The following is a 26874-nucleotide window of genomic DNA, read 5'->3' as shown; positions in this document are numbered from 1 at the left end:
TGAGTTCTCCCTGCTGAGGTGTATATTTTGAATGATAAAGAATTGGTTGAATTGGAAGCTACTACCTATTATAACTTTGATTTGATTGCATCCCTAACAGGGACAGCATCTGCCAAGAGATCTAGTGTAGACAAATTGAAGGAAGTGCATGAAAAGTATCAGGAGGAGAGATTGAAGGCACAGGAGGCCAGACTCAGTAAAAAACTAGAGGTAAGATTATTGTTATACCTTCTTACCTTGACTGTCCTGCCAGTCTTTGATTAGGGCAATAAGAAAGTTGTCTGTATATACTACTCCAAAATCAATTTGCTATCCACAATATTCATTGTTTAATTTGGAAAACTGTTGAGGAAATTAAGTATATGGTTATTCAAAGGACTTGATCTAGCTTTATTCTTTTTGTTTCTGTTCCATTGCTGGAAGATCCTTCATATCACCCTCAACTTATTCTTAAGGCCCTTTGCATTGCTATATTGCTTCTGACGTTCACAAGTTTTTGAAAAGTATGTAGCTCATTCCACACTCTCACCACCTTCTGAGTGAAGAAACTCCCCCCTCATGTTCTCCTTAAACCTCTCACCTTTCACTCTTAAACCATGGCCTCTGGTTGTAGTCCCACCCAACCTAAGTGGCAAAAATCTGCTTGCATTTACCCTAGATCCTTCATACCTCTGTCAAATCTCCTCTCAATCTTCTATGTTCCAAGCAATAAGGGCCTAACCTATTCAATCTTCCCTCATAACTCAGGTCCTCCAGTCCTGGCACCATCCTTCTAAACCTTCTCTGTACTCTTTCAACTTTACTGACATCTTTCCTGTGGGTGGGCAGCTGAAAGTGCACATGACACTCCAAATTAGGTCTTACTACTGTCTTATAGAATTTCAACATAACATCCAAACTTACCTTGATTTATGAAGCCCAAGGTGCCAGAAGCTTTCTTCATGACCATATCTACCCATGGTACCACTTTCAGTGAATTATGGTCCTGTATTCATGGAAATGGATGACCAAAGCAGAGGCTCGGCATCTGTAGAAAGAGAAACCATTTAATGACTGGGCTCGGGACTTGTGCTGACGAGAATAATGTTGTGCAGTGCCCAGTGGAGTGGCCAGTAATATCTTTTTTTTTCCAGAATTCTGTTCAGGGTTGGATGGCATTGATCAATTTCATTTCTTTCCTTTCCCCAGTCACGGTTGAACAACATAAAGCAACTGTCCACAATTGCCTTGGCCTTGGGGGTAGAGCATACCCGGAATGAGCTGCTCCCACTTCTGACTGGTAGGTACAAAGCTGCGTGTGGTTGGGCTGCTTCGGTTTGAACAATCGCCTCTCAGAGTCACCTTGCCACTGATTTCTCGTCTAGATGCAGACACCATTTTCGATGAAGACGAGGCACTGCTGGCATTAGCGGAGCAACTAGGGAGCTTCACGGTGCTCGTTGGCGGACCGGAGTATGTTCACTGTTTGCTGGTAAGAGCGGTCGTACATTTACAAAGCACTGCACAAGACGGACACGCGGTTAATGCCATTGAAGTGGTATTACTGTCTTAATAAAGGTTAATTTCCAGAAGATGATTCTCAAAGCAGCAGGGTACCACAGGCAATGATAAAGTAAGTGACTTTATAATGAGTCATAGAAAAGTTCAGCACATGTTCCCCTTAAACATTTCACCTTTCACCCTTAACCCATGACCTCTAGCTGCAGTCTCATCCAACCTCAGTGGACAATGACTGCTTGCATTTACCCTATCTAAACCCCTCATAATCTTGTCTCCTTCTGTCATATCTCTTTGCAATCTTCTATGTTCCAAGTTAAAAAGAAGTCCTAACATATTCAATCTTTCCATATAACTCAGGTCCTCCAAACCCGGCAATGGCCCTGTAATCTTTCTTTGTTATGATGGGTTGCATGAATGAGGGGTAAACGGACACATACAGAACCCTCTCTGCTTTTATTGTTTGCAATAAAATCTTTGAGGCAGATGAGGCTTTGTGCCACCCCAACACATTTGTAGGCACGAGAAAGTCTGCAGATGCTGGAAATCCAAATCAACTCTCACAAAACGCTGGAGGAACTCAGCAGCTCAGGCAGCGTCTGTGGAAAAGAGTAAGCGGTCGATGTTTCTGGCCGAGACCCTTCTTCAGGACCTGGTTGAAATATTGGAGGGGTGTATCATTGAGAATTGCTACAGTGAAGTGTAGTTACTCTACCCCTGATCCAGGTTCACCCACGCAGCCTGTTGGAAAACATACACGGACTGATACCGTCCCCCGAACACTGAAACCTCTGCTCTGTATTGACCAAATATACGTTCAACATGAGCCCAACTGGGGGAAACAAAACACAGATTTTAATGCCCAGATGCAATGGTCCTATGCATTAAATATTTATTTAAAATAACATACTTGTATTGTTTTTAAATACCCGTAATGGGGAACAAGATTCTGAAATTAAATAACGAGGGCCTCAGGCTATTACAGGGCATAGATCAAATTGAAATGATTTTCAGTGATCAGTTCATCATAGGACAATTCAGAATTTAAACAATGAAATCAATTTATGAAACCACCAAAGTAGCTCGATCAATGAGGTTTAACCAGGATGCTGCCTGCTTTAGAGGAAGTGCTGCAACTTTATCAGACTCTGGGTGGGCCACGTCTGGAGTATTGCATGCAGTTCTGATTGTCCCACTATAGGAAAGATGTTGGGGCTTTGGGGTCGATGCGGAAGAGGTTCGCCAGAATGTTGCCTGGTTTAGAGGACGTGTGATCATGAGAGCTGGATAAACTTATGTTGTTTTCTCTGAAGCGCTGGAGGCCGAGGGGAGATCTGCTAGAGGTTTGTAAGATTATGAGGAGCATGTGCATAGATTAAGTAAAGAGGAGTATCTGTTTCCCAGGATTTAAATGTCTAATACCAGAGGTATGCATTAAAGGTGAGAGTGGGTAGGTAGGTTCAAGGGGGATGTGAGGGGTAAGTTTTTTTTACCATCAGAGTGGTGGATGCCTGGAATACATTGACTGGTATGATGGTAGAGACTTTTCAGAGACTTTTGGATAGGCGCATGGGTATGAAAAAGATGGAGGGAGATGGACATTGTGTAGGTAGGAGGGATTAGTTCTTGGTGGTTTTTGATTTTCTTTTTAGCTGGTTCAGCACAACATTGTGGGCCGAATGGCCTGTTTCTGTACTTTACTATTCCATGTTTTACTTTATTGATTGCAGTGGTTTCAAATTAGACATTCCAGCGTCAGTATGTTGCGTATAGAGTGTGTACGTTCTTTTGTATTGATACTCCTTTCAAAAATGTTTTCTTTTTGTGTAAAATTACCTGCGAGTACAGGCAGAGAATTCTTAAAGCATTTACGTAAGGAATCCAATTTGCTCATGTGTGGGTGGGGGCTGTATATAAAATATCACAAACTTTTAGCAGTGTTTCTTGAAGAACGCTGAGATGGCGTGGCTTTGTATTATAGAAAATAGCAATTCAGAAACGTTTTCTCGGAGCCCCTGTGATGCCTGCAATTCTAAACTGAAACGTGGGCACAGTTGTTGTTTGAATAGTTATATAAGATATAGGTGCAGAGTTAGGCTATTTGGCCCATCGATCCATTTTCCCCTCTCAGCCCCAATCTCCTGCCTTCTCCCTGTATCCTTCCATGCTGCGATTAATCAAGAGTCTTATCAATTTGTCTTTCAATCATGGCTGATCCTTTTTTCCCCTCCTCTGCCCCACTCCCCAGTCTTCTCCCAGTAACCTTTGATGCCATGAACCTATCAAGAACCTATCAATCTCTGCCTTAAATATACCCAATGACTTGTCCGCCACAGCCACCTGTGGCAGAGAATTCCACATATTCACCACCCTCTGGCTAAAGAAATTCCTCATCATTTTCATTCTAAAAGCATATCCCTCTATTCTGGGGCTGTGCCCTCTAGCCTTAGACTCCCCTGCCATAGGAAACATCCTCTCCACATCCACTCTATTCAGACCTTCCAACATTTGATAGGTTTCAATGAGGTCTCTTCTCATTCTTCTGAACTCCAGCGAGTACAGGCCCAGAGCCATCAAAGGCTCCTCACGTGACAAGCCTTTCATTCCCAGTATTATTTTTGTGAATCTCCTTGAAACTCTGCACACTGTCAGCACCTCCTTTCTTAGATGAGGGGCCCAAATCTCCTCATAATACTCTAAATGATGCCTCACCAATACATTATAAAACCTTAACATTACATCCCTGCTTTTATATTCTAGTCCTCTCGAAATGACTGCTAACATTGCATTTGCCTTCCTCAGCCTGCAAGTTAACCTTTAGTGAATGCTGCACGAGGACTCCCAAGTCCCTTTGCACCTCGGATTCTTGAATTTTCTCCCAATTTAGAAAGTAGTTTACACTTTTATTTCTTCTAACAAAGTGGATGACCATGGACTTCCCTCAAACTTTGGCAAAATTATTCTGACAGGCAGCTTCATGTTTATTTGCATATTAAAACCTCATAGGATGAACAATTATTGGTACTTAATTTGAAGATGAAATAGTAATTACTGGTAATTAGGAATGTGTCAGTGTAATTTCCATTTAATATTAGTACAGAGTTTTCTGGTTAGGAACCTTGGGAATTTCTGTGATTGAGAAAATATGTCCTTTGATTTATACAGTTTTTGGTAGTTTGTGTTTTGTCCTCCAGCACGGCTCTATATTCTTCTGCCTTTAAATGTTTCTCTGTCTCATTTTCTTTATGAGAATTCCTAATTCTCAGCAATGTAAGAATTTATCTTAAAGATTGTTTCTAAATATTGTGTTTCTTAGAAGTAGAGTAAAAAGAAGATGTGTTTCAGTTTAATTCTTTCCCACTAATCAGCCTCCCTTGGAGAACCTGGCAACGGTGGAAAAATCGGTAGTACGAAATAAAGCCATCGATTCACTGCGAGCCATCTCCCACGAGCACTCTCCTGCAGACCTAGAAGTCCACTTTGTGCCACTGGTCAAGCGCCTGACTTGTGGTGACTGGTTCACGTCCAGGACTTCGGCATGCAGCCTTTTCAGTGTCTGCTACCCTCGGGTATCCAGCTGTGTAAAGACCGAGCTGCGTCAGTAAGTACTTTCCTCCCTTGGAATGCTGGAGATGAACATGATTGAAGTTGGCTAGGAATATTACAGTATTATTGTAGAAAATCTACATCCTGTAGTATCGCTCATTATGTACCGTGTCGTATGGTGTGGGCGATCGTGGGTCTTTCCGTGGACAGGATTGTTCTTGGCGAAGTTTTCTACACAAGTGGTTTGCCATTGCCTTCTTTCTGGGCAGCGTGTGTCTTTACAAGACGGGTGACCCCCAGCCCATTATCAATACGCTTCCGAGACTGTCTGCCTGGTGTCAGTGTCAGGAGTTGAGATCTGCACCTGCTGCTCATACAACCGTCCACCACCTGCTCCCACGGCTTCACGTAGTCCTGATCGGGGAGGCTAAGCGGGTGCTACACCTTGCCCTAGGGTGACCTGCAGGCTAGTGGAGGGAAGGAGTGCCTTACACCTCCTTTGGCAGGGACGTATTTCCTTCCTGCCACCCAATTTCGGTATAATTTGGTTTTATTGGCGATAAGATGCTACCACCATGGTGGACGGGACCTTGTTTTAACTGAGTGGGTAGAAGTTTCTAGTTTAGAGAATAATCAGCCCCAAAATAGCACAGAAAGTGTGGCATTTTTGTTTTTAATGACATAAACTGAAGGTTTTTTGTGTGTTTTTAGTGAGGAAGGAGCAAAAGCCGAGGTGCATCATAGTCGAGTGGTGCTCATCGCTTACTCTCGGCTGTGGGGTTGAAGTGGCCTTGTCATTTACAAAGGCGTGCTCTTTTTGAGAGCCGTGTCTTGTCAAGCCTGTTGCTCTGCTTCAGGGCCATTTTGATTAATCTGGCGCGCAGAGGATTTCACTTGTTCGGAGGTGTTTGAGTTTTGTCGGACGAGAAGGTTGCTTTGGTAACTGTGTGCCCCTGCAGTCCACAACCAATGGCTCTGTTCTGCTCCAAGTGCGGGAGTCCCACATCTGGGGTTCAGTTCCAGCCGCTTTACTCCCTGAATTAAAATTTTTTGTGGTGTCATTTGTGTAAACTTTCAGATACAGTCAGTTGTTTCAGAAAAAGACAGGGCTGTATGGTGGGGAAATTCTAGGCAGCTTCTAGAGTAGGTTACGTGGTCAGCACAACATTGTGGGCTGAAGGGTCTGTAATGTGCAGTAAATTTCTATATTCTGTTGCTATCTTGAAGTATTTCTCAGGATAAAATCTGAATACCACAAATATTGGATTTTTGGATGGTGTGGTGGAGATGCGTCTCTACCAAAGGAGGTGTAAGGCTTCCTTCTGCTGGTCTGCAGGCCACCCTTGGGCAAGGTGTAGCTCCTGCTTCGATACCATCGACCCCTCCCGACCGCCCCCGCCCCGATCAGGGTCAGGTGAAGCCATGGGGTCAGGTGGTGGATGAGCAGTCGGTGCAGATCACAAGTCCCGGTTATGCGACACCTGACGCCAGGTAGACAGTTTCTGAAGTGCATTGATAATGGGCTGGGGGTCACCCACCTTGTACAGACACACACTGCCCAGAAGGCGGAAATGACAAACCACTTCTGTAGAAAACTTTACGGAGAACAATCAGGGTCATGGAAAGACCGTGACCACCCATAGCATATGACACAGCACATAATGATGATGGGTTTAGCAAAATATTTTAGTAGCTTCTGATTTAGAAACATTAATTGCAAAAATGTCAATTTTTAGTGCTTGTATTTCTGCTTGCGAATTGTTAAGTTCTGCATCAATGGGCGACTACTCCTATGTGACCTTTAATTTTATTTTTTCTGCAGACTTTTCCACAGCTTGTGCTCAGATGACACACCAGTGGTCCGCCAGGCAGCAGCATCAAAGTTGGGTGAATTTGCAAAGGTTGTGGAGCTGGAGTTTTTGAAAAGTGACATTATACCCCTCTTCACTTCCCTGGCTTCTGATGAGCAGGTATGTAGTTGTAGAGCAGACACTGGGGTGGCAGCGGGAAGTCGAATTGAAGTGGGTGGCCATTGGGATACCCCGGCTGTCGCAGCGGAACCAGAGAAGGTGCTCGTTGAAGAAGCCGCCCCCCCAACCCCATCTGTGTTGGTCCTCCGATGTCGAGGAGGCCACGGCAGGAGCTCCAGATACAGCGAATAGCCCCGAGAGGAAAGCACCGCTTCGCCTGCAAGAACTGTTTGCAGCCCTGAACGGAGGCAAATGGGCGACTGTAGACCTTGTCTTGCTTTCGGGGAGAGCGGCGAGGATGAATGAGTGGCGTGGAACCCTGAAGGGTGGGGTGAGGAAAGTGGGGTGTGATTAGTGGCAGAGACCTCTTGCAGATAGCGGAGGATTGAGATTAGTCTAGGAGTCTATTGTGGATGGTGGGGGCTACAGACACTGATGCGCTGGAAAGGCTTGTGGGGTGGGAATGCAGGTGACGTGGATGAAGGAAGCGTGGATTATAGTGAAGAAAGGTGATCTTATTCCCCATGGCTTGTCATGATTTATCTTGCTGAAGCTGCTGCTGTCACCTTGGCTTTATGTCACATGTGTATCAATTGCTTGTACTGAGGAGCCTCTGTATCCCACACGTCATGGCAGTGTGTGAAATAACGGAGAGCACTTGGCTCATTCCGGTAACAGGCTGTCTGTCATTCCGCTCACTGGAGCAATTGCATGATTTCACACCTCCCCCCCCAACATTACCGCTTGCATTTTACTGTATGGATGAGCTGGAGGTGGGAAAGATTAGTACGGATGGTGTGTCCGTGGCAAAGAACTGAGTTGCATCCGGTTAATACGTCCATGTACTCAATATGCTACGCCTTGTTAATGCCACTTCCTGCTTGCAAAGTTTCTGTTGTCGTAGTCTGCACCATCTGTTCACCTTTGTAACCGGGGTTCACAACCCTCTTTTACGCCATCGACCCCCTACCATCAACCGAGGGGCCCCAGGTTGGGAGCCTCTGCTTTATAAAGTTCCTTTGTCCACAGCAGATGGAAGCAGTGCCTGTCAATCTATTGGCATGATTACACCATTCCAGTACTCCAGCTGGAGATGCTCCTCCAAGAAGGTGGTTATCTTGAGGCTTTTGCCTGAAGAGCGAACTGTTTAATCAGTGTGTGTCCTTTCATATTCCTCCAACCTCAAGTATCCCGGGCAAAAGGCTTGACGCAGTCCGCAGTATCCTCGTGTACTAAGGAGCCAGAGTCGTACAGAAATGGTATGCTGAAGGGGAGCTGGGATGGACACTTTGACCCTCACCTAGCTTCTGGTTAACGGTTGGACGTGTGCTCCTTGGTGTTGAGGAAGCTTCTCTTCTGGTTACTATCCAGTGACTCCTGGAAATAAACCTTCACATCTGTAGCCAAGGAGATGTTCACACTTGCTCCAGGTTCAGACCCCACCAATGATGGCTAGCGTATCAAAACAAGGATGCAATGTTCACATTTTATAAGGCTTCACTTGGAATATTGAAGGTAGTTTTGGGCCCCTTATCTAACAAAGGGTTTGCCAAGACAGGAGTGGGTTCAACGGAGGGTCACGAAAGTGATTGAAAGGTCCAGGATTGAAAGGCTTGTCGTTCAAGGAGCATTCGATGGCTCTGTTCCTGTACTCATTTGAATTCAGAAGAATGAGGGGGAGGGATCTCATTGTAACCTGTCAAATACTAAAAGGCCTCTAGAGTGCATATGGGGAGGATGTTTTTTATGGTGGGACAGCCTAAGACCAGAGGAAGCAATCTCAGAGCAGAGGTTTGTCCATTTAGAATGGAGATGAGGAAGGATTTCCTTATCCAGAGAATCTGTGGAATTCATTGTCACAGAGGAGAAGTCATTGGGTATATTCAGGGCAGAGAGGTTGATAGATTCTTGATTAGTCAGGGCATGAGAAGTGACCTGGTTGAAGCGTGTAAGATGATAAGAGGTATTAATTGTGTGGATAGCCGGAGACTTTTTCCCAGGGCTGAAATGGCTAACATGAGGGGGCATAGTTTTAAGGTGCTTGAAAGTAGGTATAAGGGGGACGTCAGAGGTAAGTTTCTCACCTAGAGAGTGGTGGGTGTGTGGAATGCACTGACAACAAAGGTGGTAGAGATGGATACAGGGTTTTTTAAGAGACTCTTAGATAGGTACATGGAGCTTAGGAAAATAGAGGGCTATGCGGTAGGGAAATTCTAGGCAGTTTCTTGAGTAGGTTACTTGGTCTGCACAACTTTGGGGCTGGATAGCCTGTAAAGTGCTGTAGATTTCCGTGTTTCGATGAAGAGATATGGGGAGAAGGCAGGAGATTGGGCTGAAGGTGAAATGGATCAACCATGATGAAATGTCAGAGGAGACTCGATGTGCCAAATGGCCTAATTCAGCTCCTACATCCTACGGTGAAAAGTGACCACTTGGGTGATTAGCTTGGAGATTCACTCAGCAGAGAATGGTGCTTCAAGAGCAGGAGAAAGAAAATTGATTTATCAATAAATTTTTGCACTGTCATGACATTTGCTAATATACTAATCCAAGGAATGCTTCCATCAAAGGTTGCATGTTGATACACTCCAAATTTCCATTCCAGTACTTGTATCCTGGGAAGATTCCAGCACACATTGCAAAGTAATGAAACCTGTTGCTACTTTCTAGGTGATCTGAACGGATATCATCTGGGAAACAATTGTTATATTGTCAGTATTTATTTTTATGATTTTTTTGATGAGATTAGTTCTTCCTAATGTTAACTTCAGGAAATTAATTTTGTTTTTTAATGAAGAACCAGCTCAAACCCGGTTTGAACATCTTTTTCACAGGATTCGGTGAGGCTGTTGGCAGTTGAGGCTTGTGTGAGCATAGCCCAGCTGCTGCCCCAGGAAGACCTGGCAACGTTGGTGATGCCGACCCTCCGGCAGGCAGTGGACGATGAATCCTGGCGTGTTCGCTATGTGGTGGCAGACAAATTTTCTGAGGTACGTGTTATTGCTAAAGCACAAAATGCATCTCTTTGGTATGATGATATGGTGCATTTATGTTTTAAAGCTAGTCTTTAAGTTTTCTGTTCCAGCTGGAATCCCTTCTGATTCTGTCAAAAGTCATGAAAACACGATTAGTTCCTCTAATATAGTTTTAAAAAATCATTAAATCAAGCACCTGCGTATTTTTAATATAATTGACTGACATGCCAAAAGGTGCTGAGATTTCTTTCCAGATTCATTTAATTAGCCTGTTTTTAAACATGGATCTGAAATAGAACAAAGTTGGTCTGAATTGAGCTCAGATCTTTTTCAGTGTATCTGAAGGATAATCCTGTGACAGGGGTTTAGAACAAACTTGTTGGCATAGTGCCAGGGATCTGGGGATTCAGCACGTGCACAGGTTGATGACACTGATATTTTTCACTTTCGACTGGAGGAAGTCAAGGGGAACTTCAGTTCTGTTTAAAAATGAGCCGAAAGGTTGAAAAGCCAGGACGATCCTCAGAGACTTTGACACTCAGGAACTTGAAATTACTCACCCTTTCCACAGTCCCCTTGATTAGGACTGACGTATGTTCCCTTGACTTCCCCTTCCTGACGTCCACAATCATTGGTTTTACTGTCATTGTGGTAAATTTTGTGATGTAGGGCATTAATTAATTAATTTAATTAAAATTTTGATGGACTGGACTTTGCTGGTTCCTTCCCACTGCTGACTTCACACAAACCAGGTATGGTGTAGGGAGGTGGTGATTCAACTTCACCCTCCTGTGGTCCACAATCAGTTCCTTGGTCTTACTGACAAAGTGCCAGATTGTTGCCACACCACTCAACCAGCTGATCTATCTCACTCCTCTTCGGCTCCTTGTCACCATCTGAAATTCTGCCAACAATAGTTGTGTCATCGGCAGATTTATAGTCCCGAAGAGCAGTCTCGGCCCGAAAGATCGACTGTTTATTTCATTTCCATAGATGCTGCCTGGCCTGCTGAGTTCCTCCAGTATTTTGTGCTGGGTTTCCAGCATCTGCAGAATCTCCTGTGTGTTTATAGTTTTTGAACCAGATGGTCTTTGTTCTCGGTATAAAACTTGTTGCCTCAGGCTTCCTCCTGTTGCTCCGGTTTCCTCGCACAGTCCAAAAGCATTCCGGTTAGTAGGTTAAAGGGTCATTGTAGATTGTTGCACAAGTTGGTGGGTTACTGGCGGTGCAGTTTGAAGGGCCGGAACAGCTTGTTGCGTTCTGTGTCTCCAATTAAATCTATGCCCTTTAGTCTTAGGCTTTCCCAGCCTGGGAAAACACTCGGATCAACTGAAATCTCCGTGCTTTTCTCACCACAATGTAATACAAATCCTCAAAATAAAGGCACATTGCCTACACAGGTTAATTGCAAACATTAACAATCAGGTTAACATTATTTAACAATTAAGAAGCATTATTTAATGATTAAATAACATTATTTAGTTGTTTCTTTTGACCTGAGAAATTAGCTGATTACAATTGCTCACGTTGTTGTCTGTGTACCATACTTTCGGATTCAGAGCCATCAACGACAATATTTTCTCAACTTTGCCTTTCTTTAAAAATTTAAAATTCCGTCTCTTTAGGCCAGGAAAATCCGGTCCCACCCCAAAGCATTGAGATTAAATCTTTCTGTTCTGTATGAGTGTAAAATCTGTACTGAAGCAGCTGGTTTATCTGTGGATATTTTATCAAGGATAGATCATTACAGCTGTTTTACCTGGGTAACACTAAAGAATGCTGCTTCTAAATGGACACCATTTATCTGACCATTCCCTTTTTCTCCCCACTCATTTATTTCTTTACCAGAGCATGGGGTATCCACTCATTGATAAACATCTGAACACAATGGCAACATTTCTCTGGGTTTCTTTCCTCTTACCCCATGGCTTCACGTGACCCTGATTGGGGGGGTGGGGTTGGCTAAGCAGGTGCTACACCTTGCCCAAGGGTGACCTGCAGGCTAGCGGAGGGAAGGAACGCCTTACATGTCTCTTGGTAGAGATGTATTTCCACCCTGCCACCCATGATAAAATTACATAATTCAAAACTGTAAACCTGATCGAAAATTAAAGCAAATTACAGATGGACCAGTGTTCAAAAGGACACAGAAAACACAGCCATTTTGTCAGCTTAGGATTGTTACCCTTGGAACAGGCAAAGACGTTATATTGTCTGTCTTTATACGATAACTAACCCGTGTTCAAAAATAAGCTCCATATAAGGTAACACACACAAAAATGCTGGAAGAACTCAGCAGGTCAGGCTGCATCTATGGAAGTGAATAAACAGTTGACGTTTTGGGCCAAGACCTTTCATCAGGACTGGAAAGGAAGGGGAAATATGCCAGAACAAGATAAAGGTTGCCAGAGCACTTGTGAAATTGGCACCAACCCATTATTGGAAAACAATTGCATTAGAACGATACAGAGTTTATTGTATTTATAAAGTTCTGCTATCATTGCTAATGACAGACCATCACAAAAGGCACTTTCTATGCTCAAGATCACGTATAAACTAATCTTGCAATGAAGTCTGTAGCTAAAGTATAGTTCAGATTTTTAATTTTGAAGTTCATATTTTCAGAGTACATACATGTCACCACATAAAACCCTGAGATTCATTTTCCTGTGGGCATACTCAGCAATTTCTATAGAATAGTAACTGTAAACAGGATCAATAAAAGATAAAGTACAAATGCAAATATAAATAAATAGCAATAAATAACAAGAGTATGAAATAACAAGATAAAGAGTAATTAAAGTAAGATCATTGCTCGTGGGAACATCTCAATTGATTAAGTGTACTGATCCCCTGTAGTTCAAGATCCTTATGGTTGAGGGGTAATAACTGTTCTTGAACCTGGTGGTGTGGGTCCTGAGGCTCCTGCAGCTTCTACCTGATAGTTGAGGGGTAATAGCTGTTCTCGAGCCTGGAGGTGTGGGTCCTGAGGCTCCTGTACCTTCTACCTGATGATTGAGGGATAGTGACTGTTCTTGAACCTGGTGGTGAGGGTCCTGAGGCTCCTGCACCTTCTACCTGATGGCAGCAGCGAGACCAGTGTGGAAAAGAAAGATGGTGTTGTCTTTGTGATTCCTCTGTTCATGTGTTAATGCACAGATTGCTGCTATTGAAACCCGCTCTATCTTTGTTACTCATTTGGTTTCTCTTGCCTTTAAAGCTTCAGAAAACCGTGGGTCCTGAAATTGTGGAAAATGATCTGGTTCCTGCTTTCCAAAACCTGTTGAAAGATTGTGAGGCTGAAGTGCGAGCAGCTGGGGCCAACAAAGTTAAAGGTTGGTTGGGAATTCTCATTCTTGTCTTTTCCATCCGGTTTAAGATGTTGTTGGTGAAGCACAGTGACAACTTTCTGGCAGCAGAAACAACTATCAATTACTTCATTAATAGACTCTTGTTCTGGGCAATGACACTGCAATCTGTGCCTGTAACTTTCCTAGTGGAGACGAGGCCTTTGATCCAGCTGTACAACCTGGCATTTTGCAGTGCAGTCCTGAACATTATTTGCTTACTTTTCTTGTCTGCACAATTTGTCTTTTTTTCCTGCGCATTGTGTGATTGATGGTTTTCTGTCTTTAATGGGTTCTGTTGGGTTCCTTTGCTTTGTGGCTGCCTGTAAGGAGACAAATGTCAAGGTTGTGTATAGTACGCATGGTGGTTGCACATTTTGTCCGACGATGACAGGAAACCTGTGCGGGAGAGTTTTTAAAATGGAAAAGCCTTTGCACTGTGGCAGTTCCACTCTCTTGGCCTCAGAAGTCCGGGTCCAGTGGTATGAACACGTGCCAGAAGAAACAGGGGTCTTCTTGTTTGCAGTGGATGACCAGGACGCTTTCTGTGTCTTTTCATGCCCCTCGCTCTCCACAGAGCGATGCAGAGCCACCTTCCTGGCCGTTGGGCTTTACTGTAGATCGCACCCGCCCAGTCCGCTGAGGCTGACTTTGCGTGCTAGGACTGGCTTGTCCCAATCTCACCGGAGTATGAGACTGCTGTCACGTGCAAATGGCTGCTTGCAGCCACAGGGGAGAGATGAGTGTCCGGTGGGGAGCGAAGGTGAGTGAGCTGCCCCGGAATGGACACGACAAGCCCCTTCACCAGAGGTGCGACCCCTTCCCTGGACACCCCTGAACTTTGAACTCCTGTGAAAGATGTAAACAAGGTTGAAAGAATGCAGAGAAAATTTATAAGGATGTTGCCTGGTCTGGAGGACCTGACTAAGAAGGAAAGATTGAATAGGTTAGGACTGTATTCTTCAGAATGCAGAAGATGAGAAGAGATTTGATGGAGGTACAATATTATGGGGGGGTATGGATGGGATAAATGCAAGCAGGTTTTTTCCACTGTGGTTGGGTTGGACTACAACCAGAGGTCATGGGTTAAGAGTGAAAGGTGACAAATTTAAGGGGAACATGAGGGGAAACTTCTTCACACAGAGGGTCATGAGAGTGGAACGAGCTGCCAGCACAAGTGGCCCATGCAGTTTTGATTTCAATATTTAAGAGAAGTTTGAATAGGTACATGGATAGTAGGGATATGGGGGTGGTGGTGGTGTTATGGACCTGGTGTAGGCAGATGGGAGTAGATAGTTTGAATTGTTCAGAATGGACGAGAGGGGCCAAAGGGCCTTTTCTGCGCTGTGCTTTTCTATGACTCTATTTAATGTGGTACCACATATCCAGGTGACACTTCTCCAAGTGAGAACAGCATGCCAGCATGCCTCCCCTTTGGCATCCTGATCTGATCCTAGAACTGGATGACAGCAAATGGAAAGGAATTGTGTGCCACTTGACTTCATGTTTCGATGGTGGCTGCTCCTTACAAATTGCACTTCATTGCTTGTGCAGAGTCTTGAAAGGTTGTGAGATTGTGAAAAAGAGTGAGTGGTGTTCTTTACGTTTGTACCACTGACTGCCTAACCCGAGGCCCTCCGTTGGTCAGGGTCCACCATGGATGTTACGTGCAGCTGTCTACGTGATACGTAAGCCAGGGCAGTATGATATGGAGAGTAAGCTGTTGCCCATGTAGCAGGCTCCCCCTCTCCACACATCTGATGAGTCCAAAGGATCGGCAGAGACCGATACAGTTTGGTACCAGTGGCATCGCAGGAGTTGCCAGTCAGCGTTGAACTCAACGTAGGATTGCCTCGGAGAATCCGGCTCCGGATTTTTCCCTCGGGGTTTACTCCAGGGAAAATGTACAGATGTACCAAAATTGAACCTGTGCTGACTCTTGATGTTTACACTGTAGGTGCTGGCCTTGCTTTTCCTTGTGCGACTTAAATAGTGCTTCAGAATGTATGTTTTCTCTTGCCACTATCTTGTGAGAAGATACAAATATTAAGGCAGATGCTTTTCAGCAATTGCTTAATCTGTTAAACTTTATTGATTTATCATTGTGGTGAGAGTGTGGAACGAGCTGCCAGCGCAAGTGGTGCGTGCAAGCTCGATTTCAACGTTTAAGAGAAGTTCGGATGGGTACGCAGATGGTAGTGGTATTGAGGGCTATGGTCCAGATGCAGGTTGATGGGAGTAGGCAATTTAAATGGATCGGCACAGAATAGATGGGCTGAAGGGCCTATTTCTGTGCTGTACTTTTCTCTGACTCCATTGTTTTGTTTGAGAATAACTCTCTAACATGCAGTACTCTATCTTGCAGATTTCTGTGAAAACTTGCCAGTAGATTGCAGGGAGACTGTCATAATATGTCACATCTTGCCGTATGTTAAGGTAATATACCTTCTCAAATTCTTGGCTGGTTATACAGTCTATCTAAAATTAATGTAGCAACTCATCTCATTCACTTCAGGAAAAAGTCCCTCAGTATTTTGGGTGGGTCTGAAACGACGATTCAGGCACCATTTATCAGTGTGAACTGCTTGTAACTGGAAAAGCTCAGTGTCCAAGCACGAGTCACATCTTGCCCCCTCTCCTGTCCCATTCTCCTCTCCTGTCCCATCCCTCTCTCCCACTCCCTCCCCATCCCCCTCTCCTGCTCCCTCCCCCTCTCCCAAAGGGCTGAGTCCTGCCGAAGGGTTTTGGACTGAAATGCCGACTGTCCTTTTCTCCATGGGTGCTGCCTGGCCTGCTGAGTTCCTCCAGCATCTTGTGTGTGTTGCTGGTTTTTTAACATGGTGTTGGCTGCCTGGAGTGATGGGAGAGGCAGATATATCGGGGACTTTTAATGACGTTTAGATAAGCACACGAATGTGAGGAAAACGGAAGAATATGGACATCGTGTAGATTAGATTGCCCACTTGATTAGGAATTTAAGTATAACATTGTGGGTTATAGGGCCGGTTCTGTTCCATGATTTATATAAACTAGAATATCAAACTGTAAAAGAAATTATTTAAGAATGATCCGTGACTGACCAGGTGGATCATAAGAACGTGGAGCAGGATGGCATCATGAGTGAGATATCTAATGACAAACAAGAGAAAATCTGCAGATGCTGGAAATCCGAGCAACACACACAAAATGCTGAAGGGACTCAGCAGGCCAGGCAGCTTCTATGGGGAACAGTACAGTCGACGCTTCTGTAGGTGCTGCCTGGCCTGCTGAGTTCCTCTAGCATTTTGTGCGTGTTGACTGAGATACCTGTCTGGGTTTTCATTTGATCATTTTTTGTGTTTCTTTTCCAGGAACTTGTGTCTGACACCAATCAACACGTGAAGTCAGCTCTGGCCTCTGTTATTATGGGCTTGTCCACCATCCTGGGCAAGGACAGCACTGTTGAGCACCTGCTTCCCCTGGTCTTGGCTCAGCTCAAAGATAAGGTAATTTTATCATGAAGTACAAACTTTAACATACCCCTTGCGTGACTGGTGGCCATCGTGGATAATATTTGATTAGCCTACCGAAATCAGGCAAACACCAATGGAGAGCTTTCTTCTGTGTGCTGTTTGGAAGCTGTTGTCAAGTCCAGAGTGCTGAGGAAAGGTCGCTTATTGTTCATCAGGCGATCAAAAAGTTGGTTGTCGTCTCTGGAACTTGTACATCTGCTGAAGGTGACGAGCAGTCCATGCTCCACCACAAGATACAGGTATCTGGATAAGTGTGCCAGAATGGGACGTGTTGCAACACAGACTGATGTGTCTAGGCTTTTACTCTCACTGATATCGATTCCTGGAAGGGGACAGCAGTTGGCCCATGTTCATCTGCTTTCTTTCCTGTTGACAAACATTGTAACTGCCGTTTGCTTGGAGCTGTGCGGTGATGTCCAGCATTCTAAAGTGTTATAATCACAGATTCTGCAGATGCTGGCAATCCACAGCCACACGCGTGCACACACACATACACACACACACAATGCTGGAGGAACTCAGCAGGTCAGGCAGCATCTATGGAGGGGAATGAACCCTTGGGCTGACACCCTTCGTCAGGACTGGAAAGGAAGGGGGAAGGCACCAGAATAAGAAGGTTGGGAGGATGGGGGGAGTACAAGCTGGTAGGTGATAGGTAGACCAGGTGATGGGAAAGGTTGGTGTGTAGGGGAGGGGAGTTGAAGGCAGGTGATGGGTGGGAAAGGTAAAGGGCTGGAGAGGATAGATAGTAGGGGAATTAAGGGTTATGGGGAAAAGGCAGGTAGATGAAGCTGAGTTTATGGACAGGTCAGCCATGATCTTACTGAATGGCGGGGCAGGCTTGATGGGCCGGATGGCCTACTCCTGCTCCGATTTCTTATGCTTTTATGAATCATGAATGGAATAACAACTGTTTCTTCCACCGGAGTCTCTCGAACTGTTCTTTTAGTTTGAGAGCTTCAGATAAGAGCAAATGTGCAGTGCGTTCTTTAGAAGCAGTGATGTGAGCTGGTTTGTAATCTGAGTGCATATTGGATTAAAGATGAATCGGTTAATGGTGTGATGGAGCTGTTATTTCTCCATCCATCAAGTTCCTTGTTTATTTTGGCGTGAACTTAAACAAAACTGTTGCATGTGCAAATTCTGGATTTTTTAATTTATATGGAAATTTGCATTCTTTCATTATTTTTACAGAATTAAGATTATTTTTAAAAATGTAAAAAAAATCTCTCCCCTCTCCTCTCTTTCCTCAATTCCCCACTCTGAACTTTTACTTCTCACCTGTCTATTACTTCTCCCTGGGTCCCCACCTCCTTCCATCTCTCCTGTGGTCCACTCTCTTCTCCTCTCCTCTCTCAGATTCTTTCTTCTCCAGCCATTGACCTTTCCCACCCACCTGTCTTCACCTAACACCTTCCAGCTGGCCTCCTTCCCCTCTCCTCACCTTTATATCCTAGCATCTTCTGCCTCCCTTTACAGTCCCGATAAAAGGCCTCGGCCTGAAACACCGACTGTTTACTCATTCCCATAGATGCTGCCTGAGCTGCTGAGTTCCTCCAGCGTTTTGGGTGAATTGCTCTGGATTTCCAATGTCTGCAGACTTGATTCCCTTCATGTGCTACACCCGAAAAGATTCCCCAAATGTCAGAAATGCCTCGATTTTCCAGGCACAGCTGACAGATTCAAAGTGTACATCTTCAAATTGGCAGCTGTTAATTCAAGCCTTGAATTATTTGTTAGTTTGAAATGAAATCAAGAAAAAAGCCTGCCGAATCATGATTTGAACTGTTGGATAATTTAATAGTAATTAGTATCTTGCATCTATTTATGCCAAAGGTGCAGAAAGATTTCTCAAACGCAGAAATTCAAGTGTTTTTCTTTTGTGAAATGCAGCTTTTCACAAAATGACCGTTGTTTCCTCCCATGGCCCTCCCGAGGAGCTCGCCTGCACTCAGGGAGAGTGAACGGACAATAAATTAAGACTCAGGAACAGAATTAGGCCACTCAGCCCATCGTGTCTGCTTAGCCATTCCATCATGGCTGGCTTATTACCCTCTCGGCCCCATTCTCCTGCCTTCTCCCCCGTAACCTTTAACACCCTGACTAATCAAGAACCTGTCACCCTCCACGTTAGGTATACCCAATGACTCGTCCTCCACAGCCTTCAGCGTTGATGGATTCCACAGATCCACCGCCCTTTCCTGAAGAAATTTCCTCTCAGCTCTGTTCTAAATGGACGTCCCTCTATTCTGAGGCTGTGCCCTCTGGTCACAGGAAACCTCCTCTCTGTTCTAGGCCTCTTAATATTCCATAAGTTTCAATGAGATTCACCCCTCTTCCTTCCCGTCTGAACTCCATCGAGGACAGAGCCGGAGCCGTCAAGCACTCCTCCTGTATGTTTCATTCCCAGGATCATACTCGTGAACCCTCTCTAATATCAGCACATCTTAGATAAAGGGCCCAAAGCTGCTCACTATACCCCCAACTGCGTTCTGACCAATGCCTTATAAAGCTTCAGCATTACCCTTATATCTTTTCTAGTCCTCTCAAAATGAATGCCAACATTCCATTTTCTTTCCGTACCACCAACTCAGCCTGCAAGATAACGTTTAGGGAACCCTGCACGAGGTCTCCCAATTTCCTTTGCACGTCTGATTTCTGAATTTTCTGCCCATTTGGAAAATAGTACACGTCTTTACTCCTTCTACCAAAGTGCATGGCCATACGTTTCTGGTAGTAGGCACCCTTCGATCCCGGGGATGATGGGTTTGTGCCTCTGGTGGACTGTGTCCTCTACTGGGCAGGAAGGTTTGAAGGACCGGCTCTTCCCATGCAGCAGGCTCCCCCTCTCCACATCACTCATGTTGTCGAAGGGAAGGGCAAGCGCCAATACAGCTCGGCACCAGTGTCATCGCAGAGGTTGCCAGAGTGAAGCTGTAAACAACATCAAACTGCCTTAGGGGTTTACCCCCAAAGCCTTTCCCATGGGTGGGCATGACTGCAAGGCAGTGGAGGTTTAAAATCAGGGTTTTCCCTCTCCTAAGCGGGCTGCCGCCCAAGGCTGAGGAATCCTACCTACCAGAAACACTTTCAGTCAGTGCAGTATATTCCAACTGCCACTGCCTTGCTATTCTCCCAATCTATCAAGTCCTTCTACAGACTCTCTGCCCCTCCACCTATCTTGGTATCATCCACAAATGTGACCACCAAGCCATCAATTCCGTTGTCCAGATCATTGACATCTGCTTGAAAAGAAACGGTCACAATACCAACCCCTGTGGAACACTAATGGTCACCTGCAGTCAACCAGAAAAGGCCCCTTTCATTTGCAACTCTTTGCTTCCCGTCAGTCAGGCAATCTTCTATCTTTACTAGGATATCTTCTGTAATACCATGGGCTCTTAACTTGTTAAGGAGTCTCATGTGCGGCATCTTGTCAAACTCCAAGTAAACAACATCCACTGACCCTCCTTTCTCTATCCTGCCTGTAATTTCCCCTTAAGGAAACCATGCACTTCCAAGTACTGGGAGCCTCGTCCTTAATAATGGACTCCCAACATTCTCCCAACCACTGAAGTCAGGCTGAAGGGCCTATAGTTTCATGTCTTTTGCCTCCCTCCCTTCAGAGTGAAGTGACATTTGGAAATTTCCAGTCCTCTGGAACCATTCCAGATTCTAATGACTCTTGAAAGATCATTACTCATGCCTCCCCAATCTCTACAGCTGCCTCTTTCAGAACCCTGCGGTGTAGCCCATCTAGTCCAGGTGACTTGACTACCTTCAAAACTTTCAGCTTCCCAAGCACCTTCTCCTTAATAAAAGCAACTGCACTCACTTCTGCTAACTGACTCTCGAATTTCTGGCATACTGCTCGTGTGACCATAACTTGGACCATAATGTATAGTACTGTGCAAAAGTCTTAGGCTGGTGTATATACCTAGGGTGTCTGAGTTTTGCACGGTCCTGTAGTAATTCTTATATACTGCACTGTGCTGCTGCTGCCGCAAAAAAAAATCAAATTTCTTGACATCTGTGAGTGATGATAAACCTCGCAGATGTCTGATATGGGTCTCTGATGTGGACTGAGAGTGGGAAGGGGGCAGGGAGAGGGGAGTTGTGTCCCTGTCCCCCTCTTTTGGTGAATGTCGGTGATAGCGTAGGATGATATCGTGGTTCTGCATTTGTGTTTATGGACTGTGGACTTTTTCAGATTTAGGGTTTTTATATTCTGTTTTTTTCATCGCCTTATTCTTTTCGTTTTGTTGTGTGAGAGGAGGGTGTTTGGGGGTAAAATGCTCTGTTAGTTTTTCGTGCGGGGGATGGATTGGGGGGGGTCGATGTTGCTATTCCATTTTGTGTGTGGCGGGAGGGGTAGTTTTGGGGATCAGATGATCAGGATGCCATTATTTTTTGTACCAGGGCTGGGGAGGTGTAGGTTTCATGCTTCTCTCTGAGTGACTTTCATCTTCTTTCTTTGCTTCGTGGCTATCTGGAGAAGACAAATTTCAGGGTTGTATTTGGATATGTGCTTTGATCATAAACAAACCTTTGACTCTTTGGTTGGGAAAAGGGGGAAGGGAGCGGGAAGCACCAGAGAGACATTCTGTAATGACCAATAGACCAATTGTTTGGAATCAAATGCCCTTGCTTGTGTTCTCAGGGCTGAGTGTGTCTGCACTCGCACCACCCCCTCCTGCCCCTGGCAGTCCACCTCAGCCACCTCTCTCACACCCCTCCCGTGGGTGCTCCACTCTCACCATTCCCAACATCCTGTGCTCCCGCCAGATTTACAAACTTGCTCTCCACTGCACGTTGGCAAGTACAGTTCTGTGCAAAAGTCATTGGCACCCTGGCTAGATGTGCATGTGCCTAAGTACTGTAAGTGTGAAAGTGGCATTCATATTTCTTTTGTGGGATTAATATTTCATAAATGTCCAAGATGATACTTTGAAAGCAGAGAGTCTGGGGAGCACCAGTGTGTTTGTCAGACAGCGTTCGCAGTATGAATGTTTTTCACCTTTGCTGTACTCAGAAAATTGCCTTTCCTTCCTAGTGCCCTGAGGTCCGTTTGAACATAATCTCCAATCTGGACTGCGTGAATGAAGTTGTTGGAATTCACCAGTTATCACAGTCTCTCCTGCCAGCCATTGTAGAATTAGCAGAAGATGCCAAATGGAGAGTGCGCCTTGCGATAATCGAGTACATGCCTCTGCTTGCAGGGCTGCTGGTGGGTGGTTTATTCTAAAATGTTTTTATAGTCTATTAGCAATGCTTCCATATGGATGATTTGCAGAATGGAAATGATTGCCCATATCAAATTGATACTTTAGTTTAAAGACGGAAATAACTTTGAACATCTTCTTTCCTTTTGCGCCAGAAGCAAATGTGCGATAGTAACAATTATACTTGTAGCCCACTGACATGGGTAGTCTTACTTTAGACTCGGGGCTCCCAACCTTTTTTTTAATTGACCATTAACCAAGTAGGGGTGGAAACCTCTGGTTTAGACAATCAGGTTTAGACCCCTGTTTAAGGACTGCGGACTTTGTCAGACTTAGGGATTTTATATTCTGTTTTTATATTGTCTGTTTCTTTTCATTTTGTTGTGCGAGGGGAGGGTGTTTCGGGGTAAAATGTTCTGTTAGTTTTTGTGTGGGGGATGGGCTGGGGTTGTTGCTGTTCCATTTTCTGTGTGGAGGGAGGGGTGGTTTTGGGGGGGGCTGATGATCAGGATGCCATTCAATGACTTTCATGTTTTTTCTTTGTTTCATGGCTATCTGGGGAAGACAAATCTCAGAGTTGTACATGATAATAAGTGAACATTTGGCCTGCACATCAAACAGACACAAACAGAAAGGGCAATAAACTCCATACAATCAGATGAGGGGGTGACAACGGTTGTCGCAGAGGAAATAAACAATATCTTTTTGAGATTTTACCAAGATCTGTACAGCTCAGAATATTCAGATTCAGCTCCACAAATACAAAAGGAATTTCTCGACTTGTTACAATTTATACCCCGAGATGAAACGTCCTTGACCTGACTGGAGTTTAACTTAGAGGCTAAAGAATTGTCTGCAGCTATAACTAACATGAAGGGAGGGAAAACTCCTGGGCCCAATGGAAATTCCGATTGAAATATATAAAATCTTTAAGACTAAACTAATACCACCTCTGCTTGATATGTATCAGGAGTCATTTGACAATGGATCCCTTCCCTCCTCTCTTAATATGGCAGCAATCACACTACTGTTAAAACCTGGAAAACCACCATCCCTTTGTGGATCTTATAGGTCAATCTCACATCTGAACAATGATCTCAAAATTCTCTGTAAGGTATTAGCTAGGAGGCTGGAGCCACTGTTGCCAAAAATGGTCCACCCTGACCAAAATGGGTTTGTAAGGGAAGGCAGGGCTTCCACAACATTCGAAGAGTGCTTAATATACTTTAAGAAAAATCTGGAAGCTCTGATAGCGCTATTCTGTCATTGGATGCCAAGAAAGCCTTCGACAGAGTGGAGTGGAATAGGGGGAAAATTTCTAAGATACAGCTTCTGTATTCTAACCCACAGGCTGAAGTTTTAACTAACCTGCTTTTTTCAGCATCTTTTAAACTCCAACGGGGAACAAGACAGGGATCTCCCCTCCTGTTTATCCTGGCCATTGCGCCACTTGCTATGGCAATTTGAAAACAGGCTAACATAGCAGGAATAACTATAGGAGATGTAGAACATCGCATAGCCCTGTACATGGATGACGTAATTTTGTCAGAACAGGGTTTACCTATTTGGGTGTTAAAATTACTCCTACTATTGGTAAAATTATCCCAACTAATTATAACCCTCTCCATTGCAGGTGTTTATATCCTAATTTGTTCATGCTTGCTCCTGCCCGCAGACATAATTATCCAATCCCTATGTACTTATTTACTCTTTCTTTTATTTATTAAAGAAATGTTTTTCTAATTTCATCTGGAATAATAGATGTCCAAGACTCAGGCTTTCCCTGTTATATCTGCCGTATGATAGAGGTGGCTTACAGCTACCAAATCTTATATGGTATTTCTGGGCGGCCCAAATTAGAGCAGGAATGTTTTATTTTGTTAAGGATCACTCCCCTCCTTGGGTCTCAATGGAATCCCAGTTGATCAATATCCCTCTAGAACTATATATGTATTCAGCAAATAAGAAAAACCTGGTCACACAATCTAAAATCCCTTTCTTAAAAAATACAATAATGATTTGGCACGATGCTCTTGCGGAAATGGGTGAGACATCACAGTTATCCCAGTTTACTCCTATCTTTGGTAATGATAGCTCCAGCCCGGCAGAGCGGATCCTAGTTTTAAAACTTGGCCGCCCCGAGGCATAGCTAAGGTGTCTGATCTTTATAATGGCAATTCATTTATGTCTTTTGAAGAACTCAAGGCCACATATGGAATTCCAACAAAACACTTTTTTAAATGCCTTTAGTTGCAAAGGTTTATTATGTCCAGGCAAAGTTACAGTTTGAAGCTCCCTCCTTTATTTACCCTAGAAGACATCACTCTGAAATTATCTGAAGCTCGGGGACAAGTGTCTGAATTATACATGTAAGGGTTTCTTCTTTTATGTTACTTGCTAAGGCTAATAAAATGGCTTCTCTGTACTATTAACTGCTGAGACAGTGGTTCTCTATAGCAACTTGTTTGGGTTATAATTACTGATACAGGAATTGTATTCATTTGCTAACCAATTGGGATAGATGGTATTCTTTCTTGTGTGTCTGTAAGCTATTCTTTTTCGTGGGCTTTGGGCAGAAGGCGTGATGGGGACAGAGAGAGGAGACACGAGGAGAGAGATGCTGTAAGCTGGGCAATGGCACGGACCCCGAGCAGGAGTCCGCAGCCCAGGGTCTTCAGCGAGGATAGGAGGCGAGGACAGACTCGTGTGGAGTGTTTGGTGGATCACCGAGGGTGGTCCCATTCGTGAGTTGGCGGAGTTCAGAGGACGTTGATTGGAGGAAGGGAGACCCGGTTCTGTAAGAGCTCCAACGAGTGTGCACCGAACTGATAGTTACTGACTTGGCACCTTTATTGTATTTGTTTCTACTAACCCATCACCAAGAAATACTTATAAAGTGTAATCATTTAATGGCATATGGCGTACTGTCTGTTAATTGGCGGTGTGGGGTACATCACACAGCATCCACACAGACCTGATCACCCCGTTTGGCGGGGCTGAAGGCTGCTCCCCCTAGACGAAAGCGAGCTGAGCGAGTCTGAGGCTTACCAGGGGGCTACATACAAATTGTTTGCAAGTAAATGCAAAGAGTCATCAAACAACATGCTACAAGCATGGAGAACTGACTTGCATGAGAATCTGTCAGAAAAAGAGTGGTCAGAAGCTTGTTCCTTCGTTCAAACCCAGTCAGTGAACACTCATTCTAAGCGGATAACCAGACAGTACATTACTCCAGTCAGGTTTCGTCACTTTAACCCCAACATTCCAGACACATGCTTTAAATGTAATCACTAAAAGGGGTCTCTGTTCCATTGTATGTGCGAGTGCCCCCAGATAATCTGCTTCTGGAAGAAGGTGCTGGATTTGATTAGTCAGATTATTGGAAAAGGGCCAGCGATGGAGGATTTGGAGAGCGCTGCGGCGGACGAGCGTGATCAGGAGAACCGGCAAAGCGTGCAGCTCGACGCCGAGGCTGAAGCGGAGCGGCCGAACTCGGGCGCACAACAGAAGCTGCTCCGCCTGCCGCTCAGCCGTATCAAGGGGCTGATAAAAGCGGATCCCGAGGTGACGCTGGCGAGTCAGGAGGCCGTATTCGCCATCGGCAAGGCCACGGAGCTGTTTGTTGAAGTGATTGCAAAGGATGCATGCACATATGCTCTGCAAGCAAAGCGTAAAACAATCCAGCGCAAGGACTTGGATAATGCAGTAGATGCTGCAGATGAATTCGCATTTTTAGAAGGAACCCTGGAGTGAAATGGAGACAAGTTTCATGAGGCCAAAATAACTCCATAAAAGGAGAGCTGCCATCAAATTTGCTCATTATAGATGTATATTTGTACAATTTGTAAAAAGGAAGTTATACTTATTGTATGAGTAAATGTATGATTTCAAGTGTGAGTGTTTTCAGATTAAATAACTTGTATCACAAAAAAAAAAAAAAAATTGGAAAAAAGGTGCTCCTTGATCCTAAATTATGTATTCTGAACATTTATCCAAAGGACTTTGTAACCTCCAAAAGTGCAAGGTCTCTGCTTAATATTTGTTTTTTGAAAGCCAGACGTTGCATAGCCTATTCATGGAAGAAACCCACAACCAGTGGACTTTCACAATGGCTGAAAGGAGTGACTTCGTATCTTGCTCTAGAAAAGATCAACTACATCACAGAAAAACAAACTTGGCAAATGTCGGGAAATTTGGGATATTTTCTACAAGTTTCTGGAGAACAATATTTGGGATGATGAAAGTAACAAATTGAATTGACAGCTTGTTTTTAATGGCCGGGTGTTTGCTTTTTTTGTGCGTTGTTTTTCCTTTTATTTCTGATGTATTTTATTTTTCCCTTTTTCTTTAACCTTGTTGCACTTTCAAACCTATGGATGATCGAATGTGTTTACTTTTCATTCTGTAAAAGCAATAAAGAGATGTTTGAAAACAAATAAGTGAACCTTTGAATCTTTGATTGGGAAAAGGGGAAGGGAGAGGGAAGCACCAGAGAGATATTCTGTAATGATCAATAAACCAATTGTTTGGAAGCAAATGACCTTGAGAGCAGAATTAGTCCATTCAGCCCATTGAGTCTGCTCCAACATTCCACCATGGCTGATTTGTGATCCCTCTCAACCCTATTCTCCTGCCTTCTCCACATATCCTTTCACACCCTGATTAATGAAGAGCCTGTCAGCCTCCATTTTAATTATACCCAATATCTTGGCTTCCACGGTTGTTCATGGAAAAAAATTCCACAGATTCACCACCCTCTGGCTGAAGAAATCACTCCTCATCTCTGTTTCTGCCAGGTGCTCCGA

General features: G+C 44.3%; 2 protein-coding genes across 2 annotated transcripts in view; both read left to right on the top strand.

Moving 5' to 3' along the window:
* Positions 1-26874, top strand: part of LOC140203621 (serine/threonine-protein phosphatase 2A 65 kDa regulatory subunit A beta isoform-like) — a 57255-nt gene that overhangs the window by 5746 nt on the left and 24635 nt on the right. Inside the window, exons 2-10 of the mRNA XM_072269669.1 lie at positions 1189-1279; positions 1371-1471; positions 4866-5098; positions 6866-7013; positions 9848-10003; positions 13209-13323; positions 15701-15771; positions 16686-16820; positions 21901-22074. Of these exons, the coding sequence (XP_072125770.1) occupies positions 1189-1279; positions 1371-1471; positions 4866-5098; positions 6866-7013; positions 9848-10003; positions 13209-13323; positions 15701-15771; positions 16686-16820; positions 21901-22074 (1224 nt within the window). The remainder of the gene's footprint in view (positions 1-1188; positions 1280-1370; positions 1472-4865; positions 5099-6865; positions 7014-9847; positions 10004-13208; positions 13324-15700; positions 15772-16685; positions 16821-21900; positions 22075-26874) is intronic.
* Positions 25461-25990, top strand: LOC140204487 (DNA polymerase epsilon subunit 4-like). The gene has a single exon (XM_072271195.1). It carries the CDS (start codon positions 25466-25468, stop codon positions 25820-25822), a length of 357 nt encoding a protein of 118 aa, XP_072127296.1. The 5' UTR covers positions 25461-25465; the 3' UTR covers positions 25823-25990.

The sequence above is a fragment of the Mobula birostris genome, chromosome 10, assembly GCF_030028105.1.
Source record: "Mobula birostris isolate sMobBir1 chromosome 10, sMobBir1.hap1, whole genome shotgun sequence".
Classification (NCBI taxonomy): domain Eukaryota; kingdom Metazoa; phylum Chordata; class Chondrichthyes; order Myliobatiformes; family Myliobatidae; genus Mobula; species Mobula birostris.
Note: the sequence above shows the minus strand (reverse complement) of the source record. Positions and strands in the feature narration are given on the sequence as shown.

Bases quoted from the DNA above. Each gene is read 5' to 3' on its own strand.
- LOC140204487 (XM_072271195.1), top strand. From the start codon at position 25,466: ATGGAGGATTTGGAGAGCGCTGCGGCGGACGAGCGTGATCAGGAGAAC.